Source organism: Aythya fuligula, chromosome 12, assembly GCF_009819795.1.
Source record: "Aythya fuligula isolate bAytFul2 chromosome 12, bAytFul2.pri, whole genome shotgun sequence".
Taxonomy (NCBI): domain Eukaryota; kingdom Metazoa; phylum Chordata; class Aves; order Anseriformes; family Anatidae; genus Aythya; species Aythya fuligula.
The window spans coordinates 2,655,613-2,672,277 of NC_045570.1; the positions used below are offsets into that span (position 1 = coordinate 2,655,613).

At 35.1% G+C, this 16,665-nt stretch overlaps 1 protein-coding gene across 1 annotated transcript in view; it reads right to left on the reverse strand.

Annotated features, from left to right (window-relative positions):
• Nucleotides 1-244: 244 nt before the first annotated feature.
• Nucleotides 245-16,665, reverse strand: part of ITFG1 (integrin alpha FG-GAP repeat containing 1) — a 72,787-nt gene continuing 56,366 nt past the window's right edge. The window contains exons 14-18 of the mRNA XM_032195979.1: nt 15,959-16,037; nt 8,455-8,579; nt 7,552-7,634; nt 5,824-5,941; nt 245-2,442 (exon numbers count right to left, since the gene is read on the reverse strand). Of these exons, the coding sequence (XP_032051870.1) occupies nt 2,383-2,442; nt 5,824-5,941; nt 7,552-7,634; nt 8,455-8,579; nt 15,959-16,037 (465 nt within the window). The 3' untranslated portion in view covers nt 245-2,382. The remainder of the gene's footprint in view (nt 2,443-5,823; nt 5,942-7,551; nt 7,635-8,454; nt 8,580-15,958; nt 16,038-16,665) is intronic.

The following is a 16,665-nucleotide window of genomic DNA, read 5'->3' on the forward strand; positions in this document are numbered from 1 at the left end:
AGGTGAGATTTCACACCGAAGAAGCCTTCCAATAGCATTTCTCACCAGGGCTGTATTAGGGTGGATGTATTTTGAAAATTTACGCAGTTAAAACTGTTTCTCAGTTCCAGTGAAGATTACCTGGAAATACACTTTCTAACTGATGTTGCTTTCTTAAACTTGCTGGCAGAAGGGTAACACCCTTCCTGAAACAAATTTTTGATGCCTATGGAATAGAAAGAAAGCCAAAGTATGACACACAACCTTTGACAAGAGGTTTAACACTATTTAATGCCTTAATTCAAAATAATATGCATGGACTGTTGTAAGCCAGGCTCTGAGCAGTTAGAATCTGTCATAAAGTTTATTATAAGAAAGCTATTAAGGCTCCAAAAAAGCGTTGTACATGAAGGGATGCAGTGATGCGCTACTGAGCATGCAAACCACCTTAAAGCAACAGATACTGAGTTCATTGTTCTGTTAACTTGACAGCAGCTTAAATGTCAGCATGAGGTTATTTCATTCCTAATTGTTTTTTTCCAAAAACCATAAGGAGGCTAATCTATGCTTGTTATATTGTGACAGAGAGCTACGGCTGACTTTGCTGCCACAGTGGCATTATGCATTTAGCCTTATTCTCCAACCATCCAAGAGAAAGAACACATTAAATTGTGCTTCCTCTTAATTATGAAACCCTTTATTAATTTTGCTATTAGGAGAGAATTCTATCAATGGGGTTTAACAAATACAATAGCCTTAGGAATTTATCTAAAAAAAAAAATCTACCTTTTCATGCTACTTTAAGAGAAATATTAAAGGTGTGTATTAAGAAAATATGCTGTTCTGAATAGTTGGGGGAATGTAATATGACAGTCTCCTTTGTTGGAATCTTATCAGTTCATATAAGAAATAGCAAATAAAAACTTGGTAACGGAGGAGACTTTCAGTACTTTTCTCAAGTTTGGCTTGGAGCTGCTATTATAATGGGCCAGTTCAGCCCTGGCCCCATAACAAAGGGGTTGAGTTGTGATTCAGGGTGGACACAATCAGTTCAACTTTTGTACCTGCTCTCTTAACTCTTCCTGTATTGACGAGCATACCAGCTTTCAGGGCGGAGAAGATACTGATCACTAACACTACTGAGGTGATTGCCTGTAAGACCAATGCTTTTATAATTTAAGTTTGTTGAGAAAATGTGTTCTAATTTATCAAACAGTATTTATTAACAATGCAAGCTGACAGACTTAAATGCACAATAATAAACAAGCTAATATCACTATGGAAATAGGAACAACTATCAAAAATACAAGCTTGATTACTTCTAGGGAGTATACCAGGGTCCTGAATATAGTGAGCCACTCTAACATGAATCACTACTGTAGTACAGAGTTGAGCTGCTCTTTTTTTTTTTTTGTGGTTATTACAGACTTATACTATTTAGGCATACTGTACATTGTTTCCTATTGCTTCCTATCATGTTCTTGATTTAATCTTTGCAAATTTCATCCATCAATAATGAATTTTAGGGAGTCGGTCCTTGTTCTCCTTCCACTCCAAAATTCTTTTTAAAGTTTCTTTAAAAGACAAGAACATCTGACCAAACAACATTTCCCTCACCTTTCTTAAAAATAAATAGCAAAATCACTCCAAAAGTAACTTCCATGACTTTAGGCCTTCCTAAAATAAGCATGGTTATAGGTTATTTAGAAAGGCAGTTTGTGCCATGCTAATACATTTTATGACCATATATGTATTTTCAAATCTGTCATCTTCTCTCCAAAACCAACATATAAATACTGTATCTATGCCATGAGTTACTGACCTAGCATCAACTCTGCAGGTTTCTGTTAGTTCTCCAATTCCTAAATTCTATTGCACATATGGATTTTAATAAAGAAAAATGCAGACTACTTCAGGTTGAGCACCATTTAGTACAATCAATCAACAATTACATCATCTGAGGAACTGCTCAAGATGAATTTTCAGAAAGGCAGTTTACTTTGCAGGAATGTATAAATGACAATACCCATTCAAGTGGTACAAAGTATTCTGCTCACTGAAATGCTAAACATTATTTACACAGCTTTATTTCTGTCAGATTATTACTAAAGAATGGGTGGTATGTAAACAATGGTACATGCAATATGATCCCTCATACTATGAAAAATAAATTTACAGTTTTGTTAAATAAAGACCGAATGCTATTATATACATTTCCCCCCTCCAGAAGGCCTTACAAGACATTCAGCTCTACCTTTAATACGTTCCAAATAAATATCAAATAATGCAACATTTACAAATAGCACACCAGCAATATTTTCCACAGTAATCATTTTACAAATCAGAATTTAGTATTTCAATTAAGCAAATGAGTAGCAGCTCCTTCACAAATATTAAGGCATGTCACATAGCATCAAAATGGAACCGATGAGCCTCCTGTCGCTTCTCTCTGTCATCTGCTTTCTGAAAAATAAAAATAAAAATAATTAAACACTTCACAGGATCTAGAGCAATGCTGTTATAGAAATGAGTTGTCAAATGTCAGAGAATGGCTGATTTTTTCCAAGTCACTCATTTGACAAAATGCAAAAAGCTTAGTAAAAGCCTCAATAATTAGCTTTTAAATGATGTCAGTTTGTAACAGCAATAATCTACTCAAGATTGGCTGCTGCTGTTAATGCTCAGCCGTTTTTGTATTTATGACCCATTATTTTCTGTTGTTTCATATAATGCTTTTTAAAGAAGAATATTTTAAAAACAAAATATGTTTGCTACTGTGTATTTATTTAGTCTATATTATAAATATGAGATGAAATTACTCTGGATTAACTGTAAGTGTTGCCATCTATGTTACACTTGAAATGAGATTTTTTTTTTTAAATTGTTAAATACAAATTCAGACAAAGATGGCAGTTCAACAATTAACAGCACCAAGCTGGGCCAAAAACAGACTATTCCATGTTTTTGTTTTTATTGAGAAAATGCGAGGTAGGATGTATTCCCCTGCTTATTTATGCGGGGCACACATTGATCTGCTGAAAGAGTAGTTTGGGTGGTGCTTGGAAAAGAGAAGCATATTTAAGTTGTACCTAGAATCCAGGGAATGTGCTATTACATGCCCTCTCCCACCTGCCTCCTCTTGTGTTTCAAAGCAGTGGCAGAGTAGGAAAGCCGCTGTTCCAGGATTTTGAACGCGCTGTGAACTTTTCTAGAAACCAGCATTTTTCTCATGACAGACAAGTCTCTGTACATCTTATCATAAGAAAAATCAGCAAAAGCAGATTTAAATCATTTTTTAGCTTGCTTATACTTTTTTTGATGATGAGTAAAATAAAAAAAACCTTTACAGTATGCTGTTGTGTGGGCATTCAGATTTGTACCCGAGTTGATAAATATACATGACAATTTTGGTAGAAATCAGTGCATGTGTTCTGCCATGAAAGTTTGTCATCTGCTCTGGCTCAAGGCCAAAGATTTCCTCATCACACAACATTTATACGTGACAGCGATTCCTTTGGGTTCACTATGGATTTTATTGCATTTTGTAGCAGCAGCAGAGCTGTCAGGGAAAAGTTTAACATACATCAGCCTGGCTTTTTGGCAGAGATTTTATCAATGCCAGTAGTATTCTGAATGTCAAAAATGGGGTGGGAAAAGGGGAGTGGCATACTCTGCCATGGAAATGCTTGTCACATTCCACGATTTTTTGTGGTCTCACTTAGAAAGTAATTTTCACTCCATTTTTTGTCTGCTTCATGAAAAAATTACCACTTCAAAATTCGACCAACTTATATTCTGATGAATCCATCGAAAGCTGCCTAGCAGGATTATCATCAATGCATAGCGCCAACACCACAAAGCAAATGAAAAGGAATCAGAATACAGGAGCATCGAGGTCCTTAGCTAATGTAGCAGACTATACTGTTGTAAGAGGAGTAATAGTAAAAACTAGGAACTTAGGAACTGACATTTGAAAGCCTTTTTTTTTTTTTTTTTTTTTTTTAAGTGGATACAAAATTTCGAAGGAAAGACAGAGCAACATAATATCCCTAAATGGCACAGTTATTTAAACAATACAGTAGTGGCTGGTAAATGAGTGCATAAGAACTACTGTAGACTAAGAACTTCAACTACTTATCTGCAGAGGTCAAAGTACATTGGTTTATTTGAACTACTGAACAGAACACTGCAGCTTACAGACCAATATCCTCTGGGGGAAAAGGAGAGATTGTAACTGCCTGTATGTTTCCCCTTTCTTTCTTTGTGATAGGTACTCTAGAAATCTGCAGGGGAAAACAGCATTTAGGCAGAACAGTATTTTTATGAGAAGATTACTGAAAGAGGCAGTAAAGCAAGCATAAACTCAGAAACAAGAAAAACTTTGAAATTTAATCCCCAGTCGTGCCAGTGGTGCACAATTCAGCTGTGGTCAGGATACTTTCTTATGCTATACCTCAACCATTTCTTCTAAAAATTGGGAAGGTAAAAATCAATGGGAGGGCATTGGAAAATAACTGGAATTCACAAGTATTTATACAGTACTCTGGAAATACACATCATGTATCTAAATATTTGTGCCTATTTTGAGCAAGATGCAGCTGCTGCAAAGGAGTCTAACATATAAGCAACACCATTTCATTCACATACACTTAATGGGGCTTAAAAGGGTTCAGAAAGCAACCACTCTGGGCTGAGTGCTTCTTTACATTAAAATACATGAATTATTACATATAGAATTGTTTTCAACATTGACATTAAACCTCAGTTTCTCCAGATAGAATTGGTATGTAGATAATCATTAAAAACCTTTTTTTTTAATATATATATTTTTTGTTACTCATCACTCAAGATGTCTTGAAGACAGAGTTAAACCCAGCCAGTGCATAGTCCAAGCTACCATTTAGCAATGCTTTCTTGGTACATTAGGACGCATTAAGGACAGTCATCATAAAATTTGTATTTCCTTGCTTTGGGTGTTTCATACCCAGCATTGCTATTATTTGGAGACCGTATTTAACATTTTGAAGAGTGGAGAATGACAGACAAGTAATATTTAAATATGAAGCATGCGCAAAGCCTATCTATATATTTAACAAGGTCATTTTATTTCCAGAAGCACAAAATAACAAACAGTTCTACCATGTCAAAATGTGCAGTAATTCTATTTGACAGCTAAGATTATGGTTTGGGTATGTAGTAGCATTTATTGGCAATTCTGCCAGTTGGATATGATTGCGAACTGCACATAGTTAAGAAAAATGGGAACGCGTTTCTTTTGTGACATGAAAGGCCCCTTTCAAAATGCTTCTTCAAATCAATGGATTTCTATACACTGCATGTATAATTCAGACACACAGAGCAAGCAGCCAATATGCACACGATTGACTCCCTATACCGTCTTGAATGCTAATGTTAGTGCAATCAACAAAGATAGAGAAAGAGATGTTTTTCCTTTTTTCAGATTACCAGCAGAACTCAAGATAAGTAAATTGAATTTATGTTCCATTTTCTGAGTACAGTGCTCCTTTAAACTCTGCAAAATAGAACACTTAGATATAAAACAAAAACTTTGCATTTAGTTGGGAATAACAGCTTAATAGCAAAAGCTTATCCATGTTTCTCGTCACTTCCCTTTTTAAGTGCCTTAGAGTTTAAATAATAAACAATGCCAATTTTTAAGCTCACAATAAATACTGGATTAAAAATAAATACCTTTTAGGAATTAATGCAGTATGTGTCAAGTTATACTGCAGAAAACTACTCAAAAACATACAACACTATAAAATATAAGGAAATGTTAAATAGTATAGAAAATATAGAAAAAATACTACTAATTAAGCTTACCTTTTCCTGCCAGTGTAATATGCCAATAATTGCCAGGATGAAGACACAGACACCAATTAATGCTATAGCTGTTAGCAGTACAATGTTACTTGGGGTCAGATACAGCTTGGCACTCCAGCTATACAAAAGAGGAAAATCCAAGAAACATTAATACCCTTCATTAGGAAGCAGAAAATAGATCTAATTTAAAAAGATGAAAAGAACTTTCTAGTGTTAACACGTAACAACTTGGTCCACAGAAACCTAATGGCTATACTTGAAGAATGGAGCTTAATAGTCTTTACTTAGAAATATATGGCTTAATATAATTATTTTCATGTAATGCCATGTTGAAATTCAGTTGCTATTTAACTATCCAGGAATGCCATGGATATCCTCAGGGACTGATGTTTTCCTCATTAGATTTCTCTCACACTGTCCGCCTGGGACAAAGTAAAGTGCATAAGAAAGCCTTCCATAAAACTGCCTGGGACCTGGAGAGATGGAGAAGCAGGGTGAAGTAACCTGTAACAGACCGTTTACCCCACAGAGGAAGCTCTTCTTGAACAGGCTCATGGGGAACAGTTAGTTAGGATTCTGTCTGAAGTTTACCCAGGGACAACTGTAGTTGTAGGCAAAAGAACCAGTTGATTATGTCAGGAAGATGCTGGAGAGCAATAAACTAGGCACCTTAAGGCCATCTGGAAGACATCTCCAGAATGTTGTGGGGTCCTGAGGCTCAGTAACACCATGCTTATACTCCAGGCTTCCTGTCATGGGAAAGCAGTCAGCAGGATCCCTTATGTTGAGGCCTCTCAGGAAATGACACTTACATTAAAAGGAAATATGAATTTAAGAAGCATTTATTATGAAATCTGATTTCTCCTGGAATTCTATCCTCCACTATTCTACAGTGTCCATGAATTTTCTCTATAAGAAAGCAAAAATAGTTTAAGGATAAGACAACTGAGAAAATTTCTATATAATGCATACCTTTAAATACCTCAAGTCTCTAATGAAATTTTCTACTTCCAGCAGATGTTATTCCTGTGGTTGTTAATTAGCAACTCAAGTGGCACATCACTTCTCAACTGTTATTTGTTCTATAGTAAAATTAGCTGCTGAAACTGATGTCAGAATCATTTCTGCATGATAAATGCAACTGACCTCACTAGTAGATCAAGCGGCAAAAAGCAGCTGGAATATGCAACTAATGTTTTCTCTAACAGCAAAGACAGAAACATGCTTGCTTTCTGGGATAAACATTTTAATTGCAAAATGAATTCAGTGTTGAAGCTCTTGTGTAAGTAACCCCTTCACCTCTACTTAAAGAAAAATATTCATACCTATGGCAACAGATACCATTCAGAAGGGTTGAACCAAAGCTTTTATATGCAACTAGGCAGAAATTGCATGTTTGGCGAAACAAAAATGCTTGCTTCCATCATTACCATGCTTGCAATTTGTCAGAAATAATGCCGGTAATTCTAGCAAGTAAGTTATTATTTACAAGAGTTGAGCTGGTAATAGGTTTTGATTGTTAACGGTTACTACATAGGAGTCTGGGTGAATACTCCCAAGTGTTCTGCCCAGTCACAGGAGCAACAACATGAAGAGAGCTAACTCCCTCCTTCTTGGTTGTTTTTTGATTTACTTTCTAGACAAGTATCTTTTTAACCTACACATAATGCTTAATTTTATAGGCATTAATAACGTAATTTTGTGAAGTTCAATTCAAGATGAAATTACCTTCGAGGTACATTATGAGGATATGGGATGACTATAAGCTGGGAGTTTGGTATGATAGCTGTCCATTCTTGTTTTCTTATGGACTGAAAGAAAAACAAAGACTATGTCATTTCCTAGCAAACAATTCCTAATTTAAGAGCAAAGAATTCTGAAATTCTCTGTTGAAACAAAAATCAACTGTTTTTTTTTTTTTCCCTTTGTAAGTATAAGTGATTACTCCCTTACGTCCATTCAAGCTTTTTCTTCTAAAAGCTCCAAAAACAACAACAAAAAAGCAAAATAAGTGTTGCTGACATGAAACACAGCATCTGCTTAAAAAGTATAAAGTAACAACATAATAGGGAAAGAAGAAAAGATCCAATTCTGCAAAGGAATTTTATGCAGGCAAAGCAATTATCCAAATCACAATTTGGACAGTATATTAATACAAATACCTTAAAGTAGTACCATTAGGTTTTTAAAGACAGAGTGGTCAGGACCCTACTTTCATGTTTCACCTGAAATTTAGATTATCATGGTAATTTCCACCTCCCATCATATTGATCACGGTGCCAGCACCATGCAGAAAGCAGAAAGGATTCTGAGCTTACAGGCCAGCCAGACCAGCCCCAGGGAAACATTACATCTGAGGCCATAATTGATCCACCAGGCCTAATATGCATTTATGATACAAACAAGCACCATATTCCTAACATTTATAGACAATCCCAGTCATCTTTTGTTTGTACTGTTACAGCTTTAGGGCTTACGCTCACCCCCAAAACCAGGCCTTATGGGGTGTTTCTTTGGCAAACTTCTTTGATATTTGTACTTCCGAAATAAGTGTCCCTAGTAGTATTTCTCTCTAAACTCTATTAGGAAAGGTAACACCACAAATTTTGACAATCTTAAATTTCAACTAACCTTTTCTCCTAAAGGACGAGGAATGCCAACATACAAATGGTCGAGGAAATTAGCACTACGTCCCAAGCCTAGCACATTATATGGCAACTGGAGAGCAAAATGTGCCGATTGGCTAAGTTGCCCAGCTGCAATAAAATTAGAAAGGAAATTCAAGTTAGTATTTTGAAAGACAGAACAAAACAAGCTGTTTAATACAAACATGCATTTCTGGGTCAACCATAAAAACGTTTTAAAAAAAATTGAACCACCTCATGATTATTTAACTCCTAAAGATTCAATCCCACATTTCCAAACTACTCGTGGGCATTAGAGAATTGCTTAAATGCTTGAGATTTCTAGATAAGATGATTCTTTTGAGCACCACTTCTATGTCAAACTCTATTATTTGTTACTAGTTAAGAAGAAATGAGCTGTTGATGTTTGTTTTGATATGGTTAGTGCCAAGCCTCTTTCCTCACTGATTTACAAGGTAAGACTCAACATGTGAAGGTTCACATCCTTAGTAGTAGTAATCACTAACTATTGTTTTTTTTTTGTTTTTTTTTTTGTGTTAGAAAATTAGCTAAGAAAATGATCATAAATTCTCTAATAATAATTGGATTTAATGACAACAGGATTACAGTGGTTGCAAGTTACATCCTCACAAGAACATGTAATTTATAAAGAACTAAGTGAGAGACTGTAAGGGAAAAACAACATTCTTTGTTGGAGCTATCTGCAGGTTCACCAACATCTTATTTCTAAGGTAGCCAATTACTCCATTTAAGTAGAACTCCTGTAATCTCAATTTCTGGCAAACTGATCCAGATCCTATGGGGACTCCCCTCCCCCCCCCTTTTTTTTTATTCCCTAGAAAGCCTCTTAGCAAGTGATCTGGTTCCACAGCACGAATATTAGCATCTCATAAGCACCACAGGGAATTCAGGCCTGAAAATAAAAGGGGAGAGTGGACTGAATGTGCACACTTGCAACTCAGATGCCTATTATATACAGTGCTACTAACACCTGTGATACTTCTGAAAGCCCAAGCTCCAAGGCTGACGTAACTACATTAGAATAGGTTTTCATTAAAAATGACTTTACACCACAAAACTAGACAATTAAAACTAGAAACACCAACTCTTCAAGTAAAGCAACAATTAAATCATAATATTGCTGATATTCAAACTTTCTGCACATACTCACACCCGAATATATGAAGTTTGGCAATATTGATAGAGTTCAAATATGGTTCCTATACAAAAAGAAGTCATAGAAAAATGTACTGCATACTATATCAGCACATATAGCAACCAGAAAACCCCTCTTAACAGAATTCAGGTATTCATTTACTAAATGATTCAAGCTTTTACTATGAACACAGTCTTCCTTCTATATAGTGAACAGTGAAATTCTACCTAATGAATCTTGCAATGTCAATTGACTATGGAAATTAAACTTCCTTTGATTGTCTTGTACACACTGTAATGTTTACGTAGTGTCTAGCAGCTATTACAGCGATGAATTTAGTGTCCACCTCACAATCCAATTTAGTTAAACAGCATGAGACCTCAATGCAACAACAAAGAGTAAGCAGATTTCCAAAAGCTATAAGGGCATGACTTAACAGCATGTAAAAAGTCATTCTATCACAGAAGGCTTAAAACAAAGACAAAGCCAAAACAGCAAAATGGAAGAGCTTTAAATGAGGATTGTAAAAATTATCAGTCCATACAACTTCAGCCATACAGCTGCTTAAACAAATCATGACTTGATTCGTACAAGTAATCCGAAGAATCTAATCATAGGGTAATGTTATGCATAGTCATGGATATTGGTCTTTGAGTAAACCTGAATAATTTATTGTTCTGTGGTTCCTAGCCCACAGGATTAATATTTTTGGTATACACGAGCTGTAATTATGACCCTATTCATTTCATATTAACTACAAAGTCAAAAATAAGTCTATTGACATATTTCAAGAGAGAAAATTAAAAGGTTGAAGTGAAAACATGAAATAACAGTTCAACCTGAAGTTCCATCCAGGTTGAGCCTTACCTGTGTAAGGGTCTGTCTGGTATTTAAGACATGGTACATCAAAAAATGTATCAAAAATAGTTTTGGTAAGCTACACACTGCATAAAACAGCAGGCTCCCTCTGCCAAAGGTGATCTTACCACAACAAGATCTAGAAGGAACTGTATTTTTCCCTCAGCAGTTTGGCGTGTCACCACGGTAAGGAGTCAGCCAGTACTGCTATTGTTATGGAGCTGCTAGCCTTATCTGAGCGTAAAGCACCAGACAGACAGACTTCAAGGCCAGGCCCTCACACAAAGGAGAAAAAGAGAAGGTATTTTGAGGTCTCTGATGTTGCATGAAACAGGGAGAAAGCAAACAGGAACACAATAAAATCCGATTGTGGTAAAAGAGGGAAGAGGTAGCAGAGAGGAAGAAAAACGGAGTAAAAAGATGGCAATGGCTAGAGGTAGCCAGATGTTCATAGTATGAAGTTTCACGACAATCCTGCCATTCAGCTTGTTCAGCCCTTGAGTAGGCAACAATCTAATAAATTTAAAATGCTTCTCTTGTGCTTTTCTACAATATGAAATCGGCCTTGTGTTGCTTTTGAAAATACTCCAGTAAATTAACCAGCTGCTCTACATTAAAGTATCTGATCTTATTTATGTTTTTCTGAGTCCATATGGACACTTAGTTCTAAGAAAATCAGTTTGTGTTACTGACAATAAAATAAATGAAACCAAAAACATCAAGTAGGTAGTCATTTTTATTGTTACTGTGGACCACTCCAGCTTGCAAAAATGACATAACTGCAGTTTAGCCAAGGTCAGAGCTGTTAATAACTAGAGCTGTATAAACTGATACCAGTTTGATAAGGCCAGTATTACTGCAGTCCTCAAGCAAACACATTCAAAACCTGTGAGATTCAGTAATGCTACTATTTTATTATCACAATTGACTTTTTGCTTCTCATTGTATTTTAAACTTCAGCATCCTTAAAAAAAAAAAAAAAAAAGCCCCTAAAATTGCATTCAATTAACTTTAGTAAATTCATCTCCTGTATCCCCCTAACTCACAAGAGCAGCTTTAATTCAATCTGTGCTCAACTTCAGCCTATTCTAGTTTTTGTCAGGCAGTGTCAGAAGCCAATAAAAACCCAGAAATGCAGACGTAGAGTTAAAAATCCTGGATGACACACACTTAGCTGTGGAATCTCTGTAAAAATAACAACTCCAACAGGAGAAATAGGGAGTGAAGAAGGCAGATTGTAGAGAGGAGATGTGAGTGCATGCCTGAAATTAGTTTGCCTACTTCTCCCAGATTTACAACAGACCTTGATTTGATCATAAAATTGATTCAATATTAGAAATTGTACAACTGAATTCCTTCTCAGAAGAGGAGAGGTCTGTGGAGATGTTAACGAAAGATGTAAGACCCAATACTTCTCAATTCTAATGCTTATTTTGGTAATTGCTATTCCTTGTAACTAATTTAACAGTATTTCTTGTTTAAGATTAAAAGAGAATTGAGCAATGTAGAAGTAAAAGCACTGAGTATACACTAATTATTATTCTGCTATCTTTTAACAGCACACTGGAATGTTAATAGTAGAGAGAGTAATTCTAACAATGTTTTAAAAAACCCTTTCAATTATGCAAATTTCCTGTAGTTAAGACTTGGCAGATCAAAGAGCCTTAAAATGAGTTTGATAAGGACAGTCATATGTGCCTTGTTATTCTACTTTTTGCATGAATATTGTATACCTGAAAGATACCATATTTCAGAACTAAAGACCTGCAGAATTAGGAACATCAGAAACAGAATGGTGAACGTTTCTTCATTTACTGTACAATTTGCTTTAGCCCAGGGATGGAAGGGCAACTTAAGAATAGATAAGTTTGGCTTCAGCGGTCCAGCCAATAACCGTTCCTACGCTAAGACCAGCGGTAAAGACAAGCAGCATCAGTTGACATGAAAAAATAAATTGAATGCTGAACACCGTTCTTGTTAGATAAAGAACAATGTTGTTATTCATGTTGCTTTTTTGGGAAAGAGATTATAATAAAAAATGTAACAAACTATTGGATTCCCTCATTATTGCTTTCATAAAATTCAAAGCTTTGGATATGGGTTGTTCTATAGTATTATATAAAGAATTGAAATAAGTTGACAAAAAATAACTTTAGAATGGTATTGATGTTATATTGTTTAAACTTAATGTGGAAAAGATTATGTGTAGGTTTATAAATGGCCCAAAAATACTATCTGGATTTGGTACTGTCAACCAATACACATACATGAAAGTGTTGCTTGAGGTATTTCCTGACTGTCAAATAGAACACAATTCTGATATAACAGGCAAATCTTTTCAAGACAGTAACCTGTATACCATTAAAATTCCAGTTAGAGAAACATTTACTGAATTTTACAAGTAGGACTTGAAAGAGAAGAAAGTTTAAGTACAAACTTAATATAATAGCTACAGAAAATTCAATTTTGAGAAGTACTTGCAGAAATTAAAGACAAATCTATTAACATATTACAATTCAGAAACTGATCAAAGAGTATTATAAAATTCCCTGTAGCAATACTGCAAGGGTCATAAATACACTTGGAATTCATTATGAAATAACAGTAATGTCAAAACAGAAAAGGAAATTCATCACGATTGGACTCAGTTTTTATTATTGTAAATATGGTAGTAGTGAAGATGAATGGTACTGTAGCGGTATTAAATCATATTTGCTAGCTGTTTCTTAGCACAAATTGTAAAAAACGTTCAATTTCTAAAAGCAACCCCTTTGAAAAAAACACAAACAACCAAACCTAAGATAATGTTTTTAAGGAGAAAAAGGTTAATTTCCTTGGAAGAGGGAAGTAGAAAACAAAGATTAAGAATGATACATAAATTAGGTCCAAATTTTAAACCAGCTTTCCTCGCCACAGATAAAATGAATGTGTAAGCTATGTGCATTCTTCCGTGACACAGATGCCAGTAGTACAATCATCTTTATTTTGCCACGAGGTTATTTTATAATACTGCATAAATAACGAGTGCTAAAGGGTCAAACACAAACCAAACCCATCTGAACTTGTAATTCTACATTTCCTCAAGGTAAGGTTTAAAATCAGCTTATATTTCTGTGAATTAAGCTTTTAATATATATTCTGCATTGAGACCCCATAAATGCATTATTTGTCATCTTCTGCTTAAAACTAAGTCAATTTATAAAAATTAATTTTATTTTAAAAAGCAGTATATCAAAAATTATCCAGGTCTGCCAACATGCAATCCTCTACAGCATTTATTGTGTCCCCCACATATATGAAGTGTTTAATGATTTGATAATACAGATTTTACTTGCTGTTAGACATGGTTTTATAAATGTATATTATGACCTCACTTAAAATATAGGACTTAAGTCTGAAATTGTGTTAACTACAGATATGTAGCAGAGTGAAAAACTGTTCCAACTACGTGAACAATGAATCTAAATGAGTATAATTAGATCTGAGCAGAGGTTGTGTTGTAGTTTATTTGATTTATAGCTACTTTATAGTAGTTTCCATTTGATTGTATTACTAATGTGTTTATTTACTTATGCAAAAAAGTATTTTTGTTACATAGGCAGTACTTCTGATTCTTTGATAGTAAGATTGTGCATAGGTATCTACTCAAAAGTCACATGGCCAGAGAAACTATGAAGCAGCGTTTTCATTAAGTTGGTTTATATTTGCATGTGTGTACCAAATTTAGGCAGGCCCACATTAAGTCCCAGTGAGCCTGAAGGAGTAAATACATTACACTACTTAAAACCCACTGATTTATTCGTTTAGATGCACATTCATTCAATGAATACACTGAATGAACTTTAATTGGCAGTCTGGAAAGACATTTTCTAATCTAAAAATTATAGTAAATTCCAGCAATTGTGAGAGCAACTGTCAAGAAGTTAATTAATGGGTCCATACTCCAAAAAGATAGCCTTGAAGAGTACAGAGGGGTAGTGACCAAACGCAAGTTTAGTTAACAGCAGAAAGAAGAGATGAGTGAACACCAATTTTTATTACACAAATTTGTGAAAGTAAGGAGTTTTGCTCTTTATAAAGATATTAAATGGGTTCCAAGCTGTTTACACTTTTGCTCTTTTGAAAAAAACAAGAATTTAGGTCTTTTTTTAAAAAAAAAAAAAAAGGAATGAGTACAATAAAATGTCTCTATACATCTTCATAACTGAACTCTACGACTAATATGCAACATGTAAGCTAAACAGATCAAAAACCAAGTTACCCAGTCATCAAGAAGAGAACAGGCACTCCAATAAGCAATAAAGTAAAATGGACAACACAACAGGTACCTCTAGAGATCTCACCTGAGTCAAAATGCCTTCAAAACCAGGACATGAACTGTGAAATAAAACATGTCTGTATTTGCATGGATATCCATCCCGCATCTCTTTACGAGCAGTCCTGTTTCCTGGCTGGAACCTGCAACGCTTTTTAGCCCTACAATCTATGTGCCTATAATCCCTCCACAGAGCACTAAGCTTTTGTCTGCTATGCTCCTTTGTTACTGCTTGGGCAGAACGTTCCAGGCTATGGCTAACTCCAACTGTAAGTACATTGACCACATGGCCAGCCTGAAGACAAAACAGACCAAATAACTGTTGATCTCTAAGTAAAGTCTTTTTCTCACATGGAATTTTGTTTTCTACCGAACTTGATTTTTAAAGAACTGGTGAAGTTTTACTTGAGGCACATATGTTTCAATTAAAATTGGCTTCAGTAGGCCAACAGATTCAAGTTATCTGGGACTACAAATACCCAAGACGGTACACTGAAGCAAGTTCTGTGTCCACAGGAATTCAGGCTTCTAAAGAAATAAGGAGAGCAATCCTGTACAAGCCTTTGCCAGTATTTTCCATTATGGTTAAAAAGGCTGTACTGTGACTTGGCTCTGACAAAGTTTGCCAGCCTTCATCTTGATAATTTGCAATCATAGAGATATGCCAGTTGTTACCCAATGTGAACTGGCTGCCTAAGGGCATGAGTCTGATATACTGTGCTATCTCAGACTACCTGAAAATCTCTAAGCTCACGATGCAGTTCTGAGTTTCAACCTAAACAAGTAAGCTCTTACTAGATTTTGCTTATGAAGAAAAAGTTCAGAGCAATAAAACCAAGAACACAACTAATCCTAGCAGTTTGCTAAAGTGCATTTGTGCACCTGGAAGGAGTACTCTGCATTTTCATACTGGCATTAATTACTGGTTTAACCAACAAACATAGGTTAATACTTTCAAGCCCGCAGCACATATGAATACAGAAGTATTGCATATTTCAGGATATCTTATTTCTTTATCTTTTCTAGGGTGGAATAAACAGTTCTGAGCACAGTGTTCAAAGTGAGAGAATTATCACTGATTTATGATGCAATATATCCACATTTCTTCCCCTAGACTATTGCTATTATTTAGTCATGTGTATTCTTATGAGATTATCTTACCTGACCCATTTTTCAGGTATCCATTTGCATCTACAGTTGTATACATGATGTAAGGACCAGGCTGATTAACACCGAAAGGCTACAAGGGCAGGGTGGGGTGAGGGGGTATAGGAAGGGAGGAAGAAGCAGGCAAAATTTTAAGAACAGATAAAAAGCAATACTAATTAAGTAGTAAACCGAAAACACTTTCACAGGAAAATGATTTCTTTATATGGATAATTCTGAAACCTTGTTATTGCTTTGCTCATGGTAATATGTGAAAATTCATTTTCAAAACAAGGCTTATTAGTTGTATAAGTACCGTTTAGTTTCTCATGAAGAGCACAATACTACTCAGTCCTATGGCAAAAGGTTTGATGTTTTCTGGGGAGTTTGAAGTATACTAGAAAACTAAATTTAAAGACATTATAACTGCATGTTCTGAACAAAACAGAACTCATTCAATATTTTCTGAGAATGCATCATCTTGATGGACTTTCTGAATCTAAAAATACTACACAAATCTAAAATTGTTATTATTCAGCAGTATTTAATTAAAAATTCTTATTATTCAGTATTATTTTATTTAATTAAAGTGGCTGAATAATTACTTCTCAAGTACCAATATCTATTTAAAATAAGTTCTTTGGAGGCAGAAAATATGCTTAAACATCAAAGTACAGTTACAAGGAGGAAATGGAAGGAAAAAAATCAAAGGGAGTGGTGGA